At 35.0% G+C, this 19,318-nt stretch overlaps 1 protein-coding gene across 6 annotated transcripts in view; it reads right to left on the bottom strand.

Annotated features, from left to right (window-relative positions):
• LOC131439509 (transcription factor AP-2-epsilon) overlaps window positions 1-19,318 on the bottom strand; it is a 155,361-nt gene that overhangs the window by 19,968 nt on the left and 116,075 nt on the right. For 3 of the 6 annotated variants that reach the window (XM_058610615.1, XM_058610611.1, XM_058610610.1), the window contains 3 exons: window positions 18,371-18,400; window positions 2,912-3,145; window positions 2,674-2,838 (listed from right to left, as the gene is read on the bottom strand). In XM_058610615.1, coding sequence (XP_058466598.1) covers window positions 2,674-2,838; window positions 2,912-3,145; window positions 18,371-18,400 — 429 coding nt within the window. Of the gene's footprint in view, window positions 1-2,673; window positions 2,839-2,911; window positions 3,146-4,048; window positions 4,908-18,370; window positions 18,401-19,318 lie in introns of those variants that run through there. The other 3 variants (XM_058610616.1, XM_058610617.1, XM_058610614.1) reach the window with 2 other exon arrangements.

Genomic DNA, 19,318 nt, shown 5'->3' with positions numbered 1-19,318 from the left:
CGAAATACTTGAAAATTCTTCTAAATTTAACTCAAAACAGTTTCAATATTTTATTATATTAGTTAAACACACCGAACTACAATATACCCGCCCCCAGTTTCCGGTTCCGGAATCGTTCTTACCACACTTTTCAAGGAATAAAAACTTTAAGATACTGCCAAAGAAACCTAAAAATTGTATTATGAGTGAGTTTATATATTATTACCAAGGATGGCTTTTATCGTATCAAAGAACGATCACTCGCAATTCTTCACACGATTCAATAATTGCCATCGAAGAGAGACGGATATCATCGCAGCAACAAAAAAACGACATGGTTCATTTAACATAGAATAAACACCAGTGCGCGAGCGAATTTCTCTCGATGACCTGTCTGAGAATCAAAGGTTAGCTCGCTGCTGTGGGGATTCTCTCTGAAGCAACAAACGGTCGTTTATTCTCGTTTCGCGATCCGATTCTGTATGGGCAGTGGATAATTGCGATAGAATCATTTTACTATTGCCGCTTATTCTAACTATGTGAATATAACCTTTGTATAAGTTGTGGCTATGAAAATGTATGTGAATACTCCACACAAGGGTTTTTAAATACTGCAACCTAGTATGAGAATCATCAAGTCGAATCATCGATTCGATTTTCTGCGATAATTGTCAACTTGCGATTTCCTCTTGGTAAATTCCACACAGCCTCAATCATTATCAGACTGTAATTTTTTTAAGGGCCGTGAAATACTCAGAGTATGAAGTGGAGCGAAGAAATGTAGAAAAATTCTCATGCGGTTCATGCATTGAGAGACTCGAGTTCTTGTAGCATCTTCTACCGGATTGAAAATGTTGTATACAATATAGATAAAAATCGAGCAGCTTCTGTCAAATTTCGGCTATCACCAACACTGATTATTACATTTAATTTGAAAAATAACAACACCGACAAATATTCTTGCAAAAACACATGCGGATTGATAAAAAAAGTATCATCCCACTGTTAGGTGGATTAAGAACGTTTTTTAATATATATTTTTTAGAGTTCCCGGTTGATTCTTAGACATCATATTTGTTAAATTATTAGTTTTGAGTAACAACGATTTTAAGAAAGAGCATGCAAAAAAAAACACTTTTCGCTCTTTAAAAAAAACTGAGTCGAAATGCTCTTCCCATTCGTCCAAAGCAAAATGGTTTACCATACTGCAAATGTGTGCAAAATTTCATCTAAATCGGTGCAACTCGATCCTTATTTTTCCAAATTTACTGCCGTGATTCGGGAATTTTTCTTTTGTCCTACAGCAAAATTTAATATTTTGGAGTAACTGAATGGTAAAGCAGTTCAGTGATTTAGAGAAGGCGCTTCTGGGGAACAGATTCCGCCAATTTTCAATTTCATTTTTTCTGATTTCGATATGTTCTAAAATAAGAATATAGAAGAAAGTATGCGCACACCGTTATCGATTTGACAAGAGATCTTAAACAACTTTTTTATAATCCTAGAACGCAGGAACATTTCCCAGAGTTCAAGAATAAACATTATCATAACTTATAGTTTTAGTCAAGGATGTCAGTGAATGCTCCACACCAGGTTTTTGAAATATTATAACCTAGTATGAGAATCATCAAGTTGAATTATCAATTCGATTTTCTGCGATAATTATCAACCACACAGCGCCGATCATTGCCAGACTGTATTTATTTTGTTAAGTGCGTGAAATACTCAGAGTAGATGAAGCGAAGCGAAGCGAACAAATGTAGAAAAATTCTCTCACGATTCATGCATTGAGAGGCAGAGCGAGTTCTGTTGCATACAATGTAGAGAAATATCGAGTCGCTTTCTGCCAAATTATAGGCAATCACCAACACTCGTTATAGTTTTAATCTTGTAGGATAAAATCGATACCCAATAAACTAGTACCATTATTTTTTGCAAATGAACACACAAATCAAATTTCGAAAAGTATACCTAGTTCTAAGATTGTTGGTTTTCATTGTTTGAAACTTTCTTGGTCAATTCAAATGTCACATTATCACTATCACTTACAGCAAATCGAATTGACATTTGAACACCTAATAATCGAAAACGTTAACAAACAGTGTATTTGAGAATTCCACTGACAACACCAGCATGTCTTGCATTTCCAGTGGTTTGTTGGAAATGTGCACAAACTGTGTTTGGATCTACTTTCGTTAGGGAATTAGTTTATTGGAAGTCAGTCGTGCCGCCAATTGATAAGCTAAATGAGGAAGATGATGAGCTAAATCAACTGGTAGTAACAAGCATCATGCGTCTCTAGTTAATCGATAATGTCAGGTATTCTATAGCTCATATTCAGATCAGGCAGGTAAAGTAGATTCAGACAGTATGTATGTGATCTGATGATAGTGATTTGCCTTTTTCTCTCATTTAACCTGTTTGTGTGTTTTGAGAACAGGTTTGGTTAAGATGAAATTTGACCAAATATTTCATGTTTATTGCTACATCTTTTCAGCTGAATTGTCGTTGTATGGAAGAGACGAGTCATGTTGGGTTTGATGTAGTACCGTTTTATTGGTCAAATTATATAATCTTCGCGTTCAATTGAAGGAATTATGATTCAAAGTTGAAGATAATAGTTTTGCCATGTGGGTGCACCTTTTGGAATGAATGGATAGTGGAAGATCTTTGGTTTTGGTTAATGGTACTCACCACGTGCTGTTGTAGTTCGGATTCCCGATGTGACCGATGCAGTCCAAGCTGTTCCTGGGACGGTCTTAGACCAGCTAGTTGATTGTAGTGATGCAGGGGTGCGTGATGAAGCGAGGATAATGGTTGACCGTAGGGATCTGTGCTAAGGTAGTCGAGTCCGTGATTCTGGAATTAGTGAATTGTTATTAGAGATTTCAACAGTTAAGTTAGTTTTTGGAATAAGTTCATCTCAACGCACCTGTTGCTGTGGTGGACTTTGCGTAGAGTGATGAAAGGGTGGTGGAAAGTAAGGTGGCTGGAAGTCTGATTGCAGTGTTTGATGATGCATTGTGGGTCCGGGTCCGTGTGAGCCCCCGTGGCTCCCTCCGTGTCCACTGGCTGGCCCGTTGCGACCCGTGTGACCACCAGTGTGTGTGGTATATGCCGGACTACCACTCGTCAGTCCTATGCCTCCATGACTAGTGAGCCGCTCCTATTTGACAGACAAGAAAAGCGGCAGCAGCAGAAAGCAAAACATGCGAAGATAAACACAGAGAGATAGACGTGAAAAGAAAGCAGAAATTAGAGCCAATGAATAGTCTTTATGAAGGTTACAATTTATCAATCAAACTATTTTTTTCGATGATGACATGTGCTTTTTTGCTCCTCTATCTATAAGTACAGATTTTACTGTTCGTCGTCGCGTTCTCTTGATCGTTTTGATTACTCGGACACATGATGTGTCTAATAAAATTTATTGACTTGATCGAAGCCTGCTAGAATTGGAGAGATTCAATCTATAACTAGAACCACAGATTTGAGAGAGAAACACTGCTAAGCAGGTGACTCACGATGAAACCGAAGTTAGAAAATACGAAAATTATTATTACAATTCTTCAATTCTTCTGTATTCGATAGTTCGACGATGAATTAGATGAATAATATATTATTTATTAGCATTTAGCGCATCAGTCGAATCCAAACATCTTTATGGATAAATAATAATAAATAAAATATTTTACATCGGTCATCGGTCATCGATCTATCCATGTTTTAGTACAGCTCTGTGTAATCTCAAATTTCTGGGGTAGCGAAATTAGGTGAATATGTCGTAAAATCTACCGTTGCCAAGAAAAAAACAAAATCTCGCTGGGAAATGGTGTCACCAAATACCACTCACTTCCGGCCGTGTGTACAATAGCCGTCAAGCCGAACGGACGGAACCGAAATTTGGGAAAAAGCTTATAGCAAAACCGAAAAAGACTCGTGTCGCTTTTAATTAAGGTGATCATCGGAAAGAAACCAATTTTCAGAAGAATAAATGTATCTCCGCTGTATGTTGAACGGAGGAAGGGGTTTTCCCGTGCGACGAGGTACGGGTGCGGATAATAAATACCTGCACTTCGATAACGGATGACATGTCCACGTAAGCCAAAGCCATGTTGATGTTGTCGGTTGTTTGTCGTTGATTGGATTTCTGCCACTTGTGCCGACAATTTGTGCGAAATTCGGTCAACCTGTGTTAAAACTCGAAGACTGGCGCACCTTTTCGGACCTCTGCTGCTTGAACTTTTCTTTGGTTTCGTTGCGGATTCGACCGTTACATCGTTAATTTCAAATCACGACACCATCAATTACGGAACACTGTTAACGTTGCTGTTTGTTACTCAGCCATTTTTGATGTTTCACTCACTAGTGGTCGCGTGAACCGCTGACCGTCGTTTAACTTGACGACAATTGTGCGCTTATCGCGATTCTAACTGAGATATTATAATTAATTAGCACTGGTTTTGTCTGTTCGAAAAGGTTGGGCAGGAGAATTGAGTTCGTACAAAACTTGTTAATGAACTGTTATACAGAATGTCTGGATTTTGTACATTCATTTAGTGTAGTTAGCTAAGAGAATGATGAACAAAATGATGGAAAACTGTGTAGTGAGAAATTTAGTTGGCAGCTATCTCCTCCTTGATCCGGGCATGAATGAACAATATAGATGGTAAAAATAACTCTTGTTCAGAGTTGGCGGATGACCGTCTGGATTCGTAGGGTACATTTGGTATATGAGATCTATTAGTAGAATTCCTGATTTGTACCGGATTTGTTCTTTTTGCCTTGAACCAAATGGAGTATACCAGATGTAGTAGCATATAATGTCAAAAATTCGTAGCTAAGTTGACACATAAAGAAATTGGTAGTGTATCTTTTAGCTGGTGTTATGGTGAAGTGGTAAGGTATTGAAATTTTACAGTAGACATGTGTTAAAAGATAGATATTTTTCGTATATTATATCAGCTAGCTGGACTCAGGCCCGTACCCAAGATTTCATTTCGGGAGGGGCCCAAAGTTTAAAAAATAATGTTACTGAAGATTGCTTATGCAGGGGAAGGTGTTCGGTTGCCGGCATCCCACCGTAACTTTTGACAGAAATCAGATAACATCATTTCGACAAATGTCATGTGTGTGTGTAATAGCAGCACGTTCTTTTTGTGCCGAATACCGAAGCAAACAGACGCTTGTACTTTTTGCTGCGTTCAAAACAAATTTTAATTGCGTGCAAATCAACACAAAAGTTTTTTCTGACTTTTTTTTATAGCTTCATAAATTAAATAGCATCAATCGGAACGGTGGATTGAATATTTATGAAGTGAAATCGATCTATTTTGTGATTTAATACCGGCTGCTATCAAAATTTTCGCAACCAAAGATTTGTTTTGTCATTTTCAAAATGTTTACCAATTTCGGTTACCGGCACTCCATTTTTTTCGACAAATCTTGAAAAATTGTTAGTGATATGCAGGCTGCTGTCGAGACAAAGCAAGCCAAAGTTTTGGCGAAACATCTAGCTGCTCATACAGCAGATGCTCCGGCTAAGGAAAAACGTGGAAGACTGGCCAAATCAACGCTACCATCCAAATATTCGACCTAGAGAGCCGATGCGAATTCACCATCACACAATGAAGGCTTTTGTCCAAAAAGCTCCCAAAGAGAATAAATTCCATTTTTCTTTGAATAACTGCAGTCTTTACTTATATTTTTCCATTTTTAGTGAAATTCCTTGAGGTGCCGGTAGCCGAACATCTTTTTTGAAATGGTCAAAATTTATCGCTTTACCAAATTGATAATAATTTTGTTTCAATCAAATGAATCAACTTAGTTTCCTAATCAGTTGTTAACAAGGGACTTTGGCATTGATGTATAGATGTCCGTATAATGTGCACTAAATCAGAAGTTATGAGTTTAAAATAAAAGGGTGCCGATAATCGAACACTCTCCCCTACCTAATTCTCGGTGTGCCTTTTATAGCTACACTTAAGGTGAAATGTAGCGGAATACGAAAATCGCGTTTTTGATCAATTATTCAAAAACTAGACCGATTTTCGAAAAACCAAAAACACTTAAGTTTTCGAAATCAAATTTATCATAACTAAGTATTCTTAGAATTTTGAAATTTTGCTTTGCCGAGCCGTAATTGGTTTTTGAAATGTACAAACGGTTACTGTTCCGTTCCACGGGGTTGATTTTAGAACTGAAAAGTAGTGTTTGTAGTAGAATTTTACAAAGAATCTGAAAATGCAACTCAAAATTATAAAACTTTAGCTAAAACCACCGAAATTTGAAAAAGTTTACATAAACTTTTCCGCATTTTTTTATTGCTTGCGCGCTGCTGCTTCGTATTGAGGTGGTGTGAGAAATGCACGGTGGGCACGGTGGCATTATATCGTGAGCAGAAATTACATATAAAATTAGGACGCGAATTTATGCAGCATTGGGTTTTGTGTTGAAATAAAAACGAGTTGAATACAATAAAATGGGTATTGTAAGAAATCGTATATTTTCTAAGTAACTGTCATTTATAATGCTAATAATGTCCAATTCTGTTGAGTTCAATGCATTGATGTTGCTGAAGCAAAAAAGCCTGGCTGTGTGATATCGTATAACAGGTATTATTTTAGATTGTAGCAATTTTTATAGCAAAACTATAACTTCATCATTGACAAGCTACTGAATGAAATACAAACCAAGTATTATTGCGATACAAACAATGTGATTACCATTGAAAAACAACAGGCATATACATGGTTAGCAAGTTGGTCAATACATATACATATAACCTCATGTTAGTCATTCATAATTACTCATGATTTATAGCTCTAGTGTAAGAGTAATCAATAACAATAACGATTGAATTAGCATATATTCAAAGTGTGAAGGATTCAAAAATCCATTATGTCCAGTCTTTTTTACAAGCCAATATAATGAGAGGTAAGCCCACTGCGCTCAATCATTGAAGAAAGTTCTTGTTTCTATGTGTCCGTTTTTCTTGGTATGCTTTGTGCGACAGTTCGTTCAACTGAAGCGGATAAAATTTTGCGCGCATTTTATGACGCTACATTTCACCTTAAACACTTGAAATTTTTCCACTGGAACTGATGTTGTATTACATTCCATTACGTTTACTGTCTTGTTATTTCTGTAACACATGTCTGAGACATAAAAAATTATACGTTTTTGATTTCGGGAGGGACCAGGGCCCCTCGGGCCCCCCCTCTGGGTACGTGACTGGCTGGACTGGTCTATATGTGGTCAAAACTTTCGGGAAAAATTCGAAGAAATGAAGCTAAAATTCAAAATCTATTTTTACAAATTCGTGACCAGCTGACACAAGTTCATTACTTTGAAAATTGAGTCTTGGAATCTCTAGTTCGACATTAAGTAGCGTTTTGAAATTACTTCGGGATGTTGTGAAACCATGATCGGACGCAAGCGAAACGACCACTTCGAATCCCAGCGGAATGTAGCGCTTACGCTCATTCAGCGAAAAAAATGGTCAAAACCTCGTACTCTTTCGTTAAAAAGGTGAAGATAGTGGCAGGGTATAGGTCGTTAAAGGTAATAAAAATCCCAAACAAGAACAGGAAAGCAGGAGACTTGTTCGAAAATAAGAGCGCTTAAGCTGTACAGCTAACATTCAAAATTACAGATACGACTAAACAAAAAGCTTACGTCAACGGCTACAATTATTATTCCAAAAGCACATGAGTTCTGTTTTGGTTTGGTCTGATATGATACCTTGCCATTATGGTAATGCGGCTCATGAGTGATATGTAGGAAACAATATCAACATTGTACTAAAAGCCTAAAATCCGCTAAACACTCCAGAACTTCGTCTAAGAGAACACTTTGGACCAGTGTGAAGCGAAACGTTGGGAAATCGAAAGGTGCAAAACTTAATATTAATAATCAAACATAAGGTTAGAGCATACCGATATAACAAGTTCGAATCAGAATATTGATGCAATTGAATTGTAAATTACTCCTTTGTCAGGATGATTTGTTCTGAAATTTGGAATAAATAAAAATAATGTTAAACTGCGAGTTTTTTTTTACAAGATTTTACTGTACGCATACCTTAGTAATCTCTAAACTTCAATTGTTTTCACTTCAGATATCAGTGAGAAGATGTGATTAAGAAGTATTGGTTACAGAGTCTGATAATTTTCTTCTACGTAGCTTCTAAAAGGTCCGAGAAACATATCGGCTAGTTGCCGAAGACTTGCAATTTCGTAGGCTAGTTGCTGAAGAAATTTCGTTCCATGGAAATTTTGATGCATAAATTTTTTCCCAAAATACGGCAAATAAGTTGAAAGTTTTACATAAAGATCTTTTCAAAATCACTTATAGAATATTCAAAATAATAATTTCAAATCAATTATATAATACAAATATGGGTACATTCGTTTAGTAGTTTTTAAAGCCTAAGATTATTTAAATTAAACATTTGTGTAGTTGTAATGTTGTATATTTGAATTATTATTTAGGTTATATATGTTCTAGAATATCGGTTGTGCAACTTATCACTGTTGAGTTTCAGAATACTACTGAGAAAATCATTATAGAACAGCTTTGAGTACATCTAAAACAATTGTGCAGTGAATCACCAACTTGCTCATGTTGCACTATCGATTATAGAAGTTCTGCAAAGATATTCACATCGTCATGTAAAAATGAAGTAACTATAACAATTGTGCAACTTATCAAAAACTTTACTAAAAGCTATATGCTGAAATAGCTATAAATATCTTCAAAAGATAGAAAATGATAATCCGGATTGAGAATCATGCTGTAAACAATATTTTTTCTGCTGAGTCCGCATAGTTTTGGCCGCCTCGTAATTTTTTATCAGTGTGTGCTGATTTCTTCATTTAAAATGAAATGACAATAAATTCAAATCTTGCAATTCAAAAAAGTTGTACAGGATCTGTTTGAAATGAGCTCAAAATTTAAAGACATGAGAATACTATCATAAAAGTATCAGAAGTACATCATTACATACGCAATGAAAAAAAAACTCAATCAGAATACTTGTATATGGTTTGCCCTTTGCTGAAATATTGAGCAGGCCTGACATCACTTTTGAAAGATATTGAACGAAAAGTTAAGTTCATCAAAGCTCTTTTCGCAGGTATATATAAATGCTTAAACAACTTTTTTGTACAACTCCAGCACACTGGCTTACCAAAATTTTTATCTACAGTTAAAGCCGGGTATAAACAAATCAATATGAACACAAACATAATATCTGAAGGTGAAACGTAGAAATAGAAAATAGTTATGTGCACCCATGCGGTAGCAAAACCCCTAAATAATTAATCACATATTCATGTTTCCTGTTATTTAGATAGTATAAAATATTGCGTTGTGTGAACCGATTTTTATGCAACACATAATGCGATTGCGATCAATGCTATATTAGAAAATATAGAAAAAAAAATCTTTTCTGGATTTATCAGGTTTAAATAAAATTGATCAAAATGATCTCAAAATAAGAATATGTGGTAATTATTATATGCATATTTCAAACACCATTCCGATGATTCTCATTGAAGAAGAATAGCTTTTATTTTTTCCAAAAGTCGGTGGCTAACCATTTAAAAACATGTATTTTATGGCGCTTGCAAATTTCCGGCGTTCAACGACATGTTTCACCGTAAAAATGTAGTTCGGTGTTGATTTTATATTCACAAATAGACGAACGATCAAAATAATATTTAAAATTACCATTTATGCATACATAAAAAGCTTTTCATAATTCATGTTTGAGAAATTATGTTTGTTATGATTTTGTAAACATCAATTTAATATTTGTTTACATGACATCGTAATTTCCTTGAGTTCAACAATTGTGTTCTTATAAGTTACTTATCTAATAAATTCAACACACATAATTTTGGGAAAATTTGTTCAGAATAAATTTTTCGAACTGTTACAAACACTTCCAGGAAATAATCTGTACTGTACAAATGAATTGTTTCTTTAACGACCACAATTAGGCTAAAGGCGAGTCAAAATGAATGATATATAAAAATAGTTTTCTTTGCATAGGTTAATCTAATAATCATGGATTTCTTTTAATAAACTATACACATTTATGTAAAATAATTAGTCGTAGTTTTAATACAACTGAAATAATAAAATAGTGCCCAAATCATGAAATGCAGGTAACAGGAGAAAGTAAGTTTAAACACTGAATTTTAAAAAATAAAAAGATCTTTTTTCATTCAAATCCAATTTTGAATATATTGTTTAGAATATGGCTGAGCCGATTTGAGCGTATTGCAACTACATGCAAGCTTTTACTTTTCTTTGAGCAACATTAATGTCTAGAAACTTACACACTTCTTGAAGAAAAAACCTCCGCCCCCGAAGAAAAAGTTAAACTAACTATGTAAATATTGAAAAATAAAATGAACGTTCTTGTTGTATAACATTTTTATCTATGTAGCAATAAGGTTACCAAACATTTAAAAGGTATATATCACACATGTCACGAACCCTTTGTGTTAAGTACCGCAGATAATTAAAAATCAACACTCTTGCCAAGAATGGCACCTGTTGTAATATAGTTATGAATGACTTTGTTGTATACACTATCGCAAGCAGACAAAACCAATGCTAACAGAATGACTTTCAAGAAACACTATATTTTTATTTCTAGAATTCAACGTTTTTACATCGCCTAACAATTTTTCATTAAATCTTCATCGGTTCAAACGCGATCATCACTTTCAACAGGAATAATTATTTTTCAATTAGCCGTAATGATTTCGGAGCACGACTTTTTCTTAACTTTCAACTTGATCACACAAGCGAGCGACCGGAACAAGTCCAGTCCAAACCAAAAAGCATGGTTTCTCGCTTTGAGTATGTCCTTTTTGTTTCTCTTGCGCCAACACTGTCCGATGCGTGTTATATAAATCCGTTGAAGGGACGAGAACTCCTTCAACTCTTTTGCCCACCTTTGCGTTATTCTATTGTCTTGTGCGAAATCTGTCACGCGCCTATCCATTCACGTGCTCCACAATGGAAATGAAATTTGAACCGAACGGTGGCTTCAACCGGGCGAAATCGATAATATTACACCAATTCGCTCGACGCGTGTTGCTCTAATCAATCATAACAGTTGAAGTTTCTATCGCAAACTGAGCATAAAATCGGTAGCGACGATGGGTTAAGCGGGCGACTTGTTCGTTGCTGCCGTCTAACCAGCGTTTGTTGCTCGCTCTTGCTGCGTGTGTATCGTTGGTGCTCCCTCTCGCATAAAATTCTGCTTGATCGTCTGCTTTTCCCTCTGTCAGATAATATGTCCTCGTAGTGGCCCGAAAAATAGGCGCTATTCGCCAGTGGCTGACTGGTTGGCAGTGATTTTGTGTACATACTATATATCAACCCACCAGTGCAAGCAGGCTGCGCCGTCAGGAGAGTTAGTGGCCCTTGTTCAAGAAGAGTATAAGATTTTTGGCCGGCTGCATCATTTGATTTTTTCCCCTGTATTATGTGGAGGCACTGTTTATTAGATTCGGAAAATGAACGGATGCCATGCTGACTAAGAGAGAGAGGAAGACAGGAAGTGAGATTTTCGTTGGGGTGAATCGTATGGATGAGCTTTGCATGGCGCTTGATAGTTGCAATTCGTCGTAGCATCTACCCTCTCCCTCGTATTGATATTACTGAGGGTAATCATCGTTCTTGTGAAGATTATTTGCCAAGATATTGATCATGTTATTTAGAAGTGCAACCGGTATAATGTTATCATGTCCCATTTAGTCGTTTTCCTCTATTCGAGGAAAGTGATCTGGCTCTACAATTTTAGATATTCTTACATGTTACTGGGTATTTTTTATTCATGATCGATTCTAACGTGTAAAGAATATATCTATGAAAACAATTTTACTCCTTCTGTACCTCCCTCTTCTTATTAGCTAACTTAAATTAGGAGGAATATTTAAATTCATGGAAATATAACAATGTCTTTGATGGCAATTCAGAGTATGAAGCGCTGATCTCGCAATTCAGTCATACACAGCATAAATAATTGAAATTTAAAGTTGACGCAAATTCACATATAACACAATTACTAAAAAACGTAAAACGAGTCCCGACCAGGAAGGGTTCTTAATTTAAATAGGATTGTAGCACTAGCCATGTAACTAATATTTTCTATGACTACTGCTTACTCGATCAAGCTCACTATTATTACGTTCGTGTATTTTCGTTGAATAGTTGCCAGAATATTTCTCATTTTTGCCGTAAAGAAGAATTTGAATGTAAAAAAAATTGGCGTTCTTAGCTGAGTTTTGTTACCATTCATGTTGATTGACATTTTTCTGCGGTTCTTGCATCCAGAGTATGACACGAAATTTATTTTTACTTCTAGAAGTTTTGAAATTGAACCATCATTGAACAAGGTCAAACATATCTTCGCAAAATAATTGCGCATTTTATACTTGATTATAATCATGCGAGTAAATTTTTTGCACAGTTTGCTTTCCTCAGTACATGAATACCAGTGATGCCAAGTTTGAAGATTTATCTTTAAATTTATAGATTTCTAATGAACGCTGCAGATATTTATTGCCCCGCAATTCGACTTATTTTCAAATTTTAAATTTTCATTTTAATTTTGCAATTTAATCTCACAAACTTTGTATAATCTGCTTGAAAATTTAATGAGAAAAAAGTACTGTAAGAATTGTAAGCACTAGAGCCTAAGAATTCACAGCATTTGCAATACATAAATGATTTAATGTTCTATCACCACAGACTATTATTACGCTCATAAACAATATTGCTATAATCCGATGAATATTATCTTACGATCAAGATCATTCTACGGTCCCTATGATATATCAAAATATGTTCAATCACACAATTATGGCCTGGCATCGTCAGGGTATCTAAGTGACCACGACACATTATAACCCAACTTTACTTTAGTTTCAAAAATTCGCGTAAAGAAATTGAATCAATGCAGCGGAGTTACATATGTTTTTTTAATGCTTTTATAAAACTCTTATAAAGGGTGAATATTAGACACTTCTAGGATTTGATAAATAAAGCAGAAATTGCACATTATTAATGTAGCTATAATGCAAATATCTACTTTGTCGATGGTAGCAATTTCAACAGTTGATTGTAAATGTCACGATACAATATGAGTGTTTAAGTTATATGTTACAAATGAAATTCTTATATGGAAAAAAATATTTAATGTTTAACATCAATAAATGAATATTACTATTACACCTCGGCGAAAGACCAAACGGTTAAAACTGAGTATAAATAAACATTAATTAATTAATTAATTAATATCACTATTAATGCTGGTTATGGTGAAATATTTATATATATATATATATATATATATATATATATATATATATATATATATATATATATATATATATATATATAAATATGTGTGTGTGTGTGGATTTGAACCCATAAGGACCATGGCTCTCTGGTTTCGTAACTCGCACCTTCCACCTACAATTAAATGGTTTGTTCGCAGATCACAATCTTACTTTATTCCACATAGCACTGTTTTCACAATTTTACATAACATGTATATGTATATGGGGCATTCCACGCAAAATCATCCACCCAAATTTTTTTTTCATCTAAGTATACTTCTCGGTGAAGAACTCGGTAATAATTGACACGTATTTTTTTATTTCAACATAATATTCAATATTCAATCATTTTCGAGATATTATTTTTTTAATTTCGCGTTTACAAAAAAGAGCCTTTCTCAACAGCCTATACTGTAAAATCTAATAAAGATACAAAAATTCGTCCAAGACATTAAATATGCGTCTTTTCTTTAGCTTTAAAATAAGCGATTCCATAAAACAACCTTTATAGTATTTAAAAAAAAAGGAAAAAAATAAACAATAAAAAAAATTCAAACTTGGGCCTAATTTAGGGGTTTAACTCAATCTTGGCAAAGTTTCAGAGTTGAAAGATTAATACTTTCGGAGCAGTGAAATTTTCAATCATGACCCACACGCGTGGAGTACGCAGCGCAACTCGCTCGGATACGGGCATAACCAGGGGTACCAGGTTCACAAATTAGTCTGTGTCTCACAGATTTTCAATTTTCTGCACAGATTTTAAAAATGACACAGATTTTCACAGATTTCTGAAATCGATCACAGATGAACACCAAAAAGTTGTCAATTTGCTATGGATAACTGAGAGAAAATAAACATCGAGCGAACGCGACAGCTCATGGAAAAGGGCCATGTGATGGTGGTGGAGGTACTACCAAAAGAATGGCACGTCGCGAAAGTTTACAAATGATCAATGATTGTCAAATTTCGACCACGAATGCATTGTACGAGTGGATTGGGAAAGCATTTTCTCTATCCAATATTTCAGTCATATGCAAATGTTCGGAAGATTATGTAAAAGCAGATAAATTTCTTAAAAATCTTTTGGAAAAATGTAAAACTATTTCAGAAACACAATCGTTTCACTATATTGAGCCACACGGAGACAAGCAATCAAAAATGAAAGTTTTTTCTTCCCAAGACACGTTTGAAATATTGAGTTTTTGTAAACCAGAAGAACCAAATCATAGAAAAATTGCAACTGAAATATATGAAAAATAAAAACTATATGTTATCACTGTTTTATTACTCACGTAAATCCTTTGACCAAATTTTACTCACTTTCTGCCTACACGGTGCATACAAAACATCATTTGCTTGCAAAAAATCAAATTTCTCAAGAATGGAAGAGGAAACTCGCCGCAACGAATGCTTTTGATTTTTGTACGTCGCCAACAATAAACTGTCAAAGTTAGGATTCGATCAGTGGCGCGACATGTGTCGACTAGTTATGTCCGTATTCGAGCGAGTTGCGTTGCGGTACACTCCGCGCGAGCGGGTCGTTATTGAAAAATTCACTGCTCCGAAAGTATTAATCTTTCCACTCTGAAACTTTGCCAAGATTGAGTTTAGTTTTTCAACTAGAAGAAGATAAAAAATTAGGCCCAAGTTTAATATCTCGAAAATTCCACGTACCATATTGAAATATAAAAAATACATGTCGAATATAGGGCTGAAAAGTCACCACTTGTGGCTGAAAACCCAATTTAAATCTTAATAATTGAATTTTAACTCATATTCCAATAAATAGTTATTTAAAAAAAAAGTAATACGTGTCGAATATTTTCGAATTTCTTACCAAAAAAACAGTTAGATAAAAAAAATTTGGCTGATTTTGCGTGGAATGTCAATGTTACCAATGCATAACACTGCAGAATGTTAACAGTGTGATTGAATTGAACAGTTGCGAAACTTTTAACACAATAAAAATGTAAATAAAAAGCCAATTTACCTCGGTAATCCATTTTACTTTTTCACTACCCACACATATTGGTAAATAAAGGTAAATTTAGACTAACATTGAACTATAGTATTACTCCACTTTTCATCAACACTAAGGCATTGATATAATGCAGCTATTCATCTTTCTTGCGTTGTTATTATTAAAGTTTCGTTGAATCAAAATATAGCTTTGAAATTCAATATATAGCACAGCAAAGTTACATTTTGAATGCAAATTTAATGCACATTGCTTTAAAGTAGTTAGGATTATTAACAATGTAAAAATAGAGTTGTAAATGTGTAGTGATATAATGCATATGGTTACTTGGGTATGCTTCTATGAGTTGGTTGTCTTAAAACAGAACTCCCAATTTTGGAAAATTTTGATTCAAACTATGTGGTACTTTGATTCAAACTATGTGGTACTTTTTATTGCATTTGCATCTGGTAATTGAGAAAACCAGTTTAAGATAATAATTATGTTTCGCGCTTTCTACTCGTTGCAACGTTTCTGGCCATAGTACCCTTGAAGAATCCTGCTTTTATTTTTTTCTAATGAACCATTGCTTGGCTGTTAGTAACCAAGTTTTTTTGTTAGATTTTGGTCATTTTCCCAGTATTCAAAGGTGTCAGTAAATGTATCACCTCAAACATGAGCTCAATCATAAAGTTTAACAATCCGTTGGAGCTGTAGGAGTTTATCCGTGTTTGTCTAATGCCAAATTCGCTTTAATAATGGTCAAAATTTTAAATGGCACATTTCTACCGTGTTTTTTCTAAGCATTAAAAGAGTAGCGTTTTTTTAGACTAAACATTCAAAAAGTCCTTCAAAAATACGGTTATTATCGTTATGTTTGTGTTGCTTACTAACTGCTTCGACTTCCCAATTAATTTCGGAGCAGCTGCTTGTGTAATTTGAGTCTTTTTCCAAGCGAATATTTAATAAAATTTATTCGAAGTGCGGTTTGCAAACGCACCACTCGAACTAACGACTGAATTTGACTAGCAACTGGTTCTCCTGTTAAGCACAGGGAAGAATATGGATCGATATTATATGTAACAGTAACTAGACCACATTCTTGTGCAACACAGCGTACCTAAAGAAACTATTTTTATGAAATTTTGTTCCATCGGTTAGTCTTCGAAACATTTACACAAATCGTAACTACTGTATTGAAGTAGTAAGATTTTTTGAAGATTTACGGCTTGCGTATCTCTATGCTACATCTAAAGTGACTCTTTCAATACATATATGTTTGATGAACATATATTTATCAACCACATGTTTATAGGACGAAAAAATATAATAGTTCGAAAATATGAAAATTAAAAAAAACAGTCTTGCACTAGTCCTGAGAGGCGGTTTAATTTTCAAGGTATGAATAGATTTATCAATTATTTACAGGATAATAAATTGATTTTCTTTATTTTCAAAAACCTAGCAAAATTTTATTTTATCAGAAATTCAATTTAAACTGTCATCAAGTTTCCTAAAAGTGACCTACACTAAGACTAGTAAAATAGTTCTCGAAAACTCTACATATAATTATTGAAGGTCTTCGTGATGATATCCAGCCCAAGTTTGAATCATTCATTGCAATAAATTGTTTTTCGCTTTTTCAAAAGAATTTTTAAGTTGTAACATCATTTTTTGTCATGGCGAGCATGAATATGATCCGAGATGATTGAACATTTAAAAATACGATTACTGAAAATATTGGTTAGCACTAAATGCCAAGAAAAAAAAATTAAAGTTACTACCGTATCCACTATATTCGACATAATTAGATCTCCCAGTGACAATTTTCTGTTTTCAGATTGAAAAAAATACCTGATTGAAAAGAGATTTCCATTGAATGATGAGTTTATCGCAGAGACTGAAGAGTATTTCAGGACTAAGGAGGAATTGTAGTTCAAAAGTGGTGTTGAAATAATTATATTGCTCTTCAAGTAGAATGCATTGATGCAATCAAAATTTTGAAAACTTAGCGTTGGTTTTTTTTGCCAGACCGGGGAAACTTTGAACAACGTGTCAATTATGCGATTGTGAGTCGTGGTTCTGGCAACACTGATTCATTTGGTCCTCAGTTTAGCATCATGTGGCCCGTGAAGCTTCGTCCTAACCCAACAGCACATACCAACATACCTTTTGCCGCTAGTTGAGTCTTGGAGAGAATGAAAAGGGTTTGCGAACCACGATATCGTTGCCACCGGGTACTCCACAGATAGAGTAGCACATTGACTTGTTCGCCCACAGAGGAGCAGAACCATGTAAAATTGTTGTAAAGTGTCTTCCTGGGAGGAATGGAAAGCATTTCGCGAAAACCGCTTAGACTGACGGCGAAGCAGTGGAGATGAGATATCTATCCGATTTGGTGAGAGAAGACTGGCAGTATGACGATATAATTTATGCAAAAATTATGCTGTAAACACACTTCGTCGTTTTGTTTTGGGTGAATGTTTCGGAAAAAGAGGGCAAAGGTTTCTTTAATTGCCTACCGGAATGTTGGGGTACCTGCTTGCCTTTTCGGTGTTACAAATGGTTTGGATAAACTCGTTTGGTGGCTTGCGTTACTACTGCTGTAGTATTGATGAATGCGAATATAATTGAGGGATAAAAAGGTATCGGACACAATTTGTCATGTTGCCGGTAATCCCCAGCAGGTTCGACTTTCTCCTACCAACTGGTTGAACACGTGTTCTATAAGACGTCAGAATTGATACATCGTTGGTCAACTTGCACGCAAGTTAGTTAGTTAGTTTTCTTTATTAAAGAGACTTTCAGCCGGTGGCTGGCTCGTCACTGTGCACGCAAGTTATCATCATGTCATCGATCAATTTTCACCAGGTACAGAGGGATGCACTTGGTTAGAACCCTGCCTCTCGGGTTTCTTTACGATGTTGCTGTTAGTTTTCATAAATGGGAGGAGTCAGTGAGCCGGGACCCCTTCATCTTATCCAGTTTTCCGGCATTAACGATCCTTTCCTGTACTGTATTATTTTACCTAACCCTCGCTGAAATGAAATAGACTTATTAATTCAATTACCAGCTGCGATTGAAGGGACGGCGTGAGTGTCTGTAAATGAAAAGAGAAGAGAGAAACATATTGCTTTGTCTGCTGGATTTGTTGTTCTATTGAGTTTGAAAATATGCCGAATTCAGTGATTGAGCTGGAAACCGTCACAGGAGGTCTTGAAAATCATACAGTAGCTGAATTATCGACGATATCACCGTTTAGCTGACTAGTATTCATCTCATCATACATATACTCGTTGATGCTACAGCACATATACGAGCCACATGTCCTTGGCTTACATGGGCGATAAATTCAGTTTGAAAAGCCCGGTGCTCATAAATAACCTGACAGCACAAAACGGACACACACATTTTGTGCCCGCCGGGAGATAAGCGTCATATTATACGAGAGGTAGGTTGGAAATTTTTTCTTCTGGAAGAAAAATGGGTTTCTGTTTTCCGCGATTTGTAAGTAAACCTCTAGCACCGAACTCGGGTTTGAAAGAGCTAAGCTTTTCATTTCTTGTAAATATAATTTCTTAACCAGTATTATTTTCTCCCTTTGAGAAAATCTTGAATCGAGAAATACCAATTTTGTTAGACAGTTGTCATGCCCTTGAAGTAGTGCTTTAATTATAGCGGAAACAAGCCTACAGTAATTTTAAGAATTGTGACTGAATTCACTTTAATAATGATTCGCAAATAATTAAACATTAGAATGTTAAACAGAGTTATTAAAAAAATTACAGTAAGAAAATAAACGAGTAAATGTAAAGAATTGATGGAAAACACTAATAGGATATTAATAAACAGATATTAACGGGAAAAGCATTGTAATGTTCTGTTGCTATCGAAATACTAGCATTTTTTTGAGTCTATTACTCTTTTACACTTGAAAATGTCATATTAGTACTGTTACTTCAAATGACTATTACTAAACAATAATAATTTTATTCTAGTGGTTTCCAAATCGACTATC

This window comes from Malaya genurostris, chromosome 3, assembly GCF_030247185.1.
Source record: "Malaya genurostris strain Urasoe2022 chromosome 3, Malgen_1.1, whole genome shotgun sequence".
Lineage (NCBI taxonomy): Eukaryota > Metazoa > Arthropoda > Insecta > Diptera > Culicidae > Malaya > Malaya genurostris.
The sequence above is the reverse complement of the archived record's forward strand: the minus strand, read 5'-3'. Positions and strand labels throughout refer to the sequence as shown.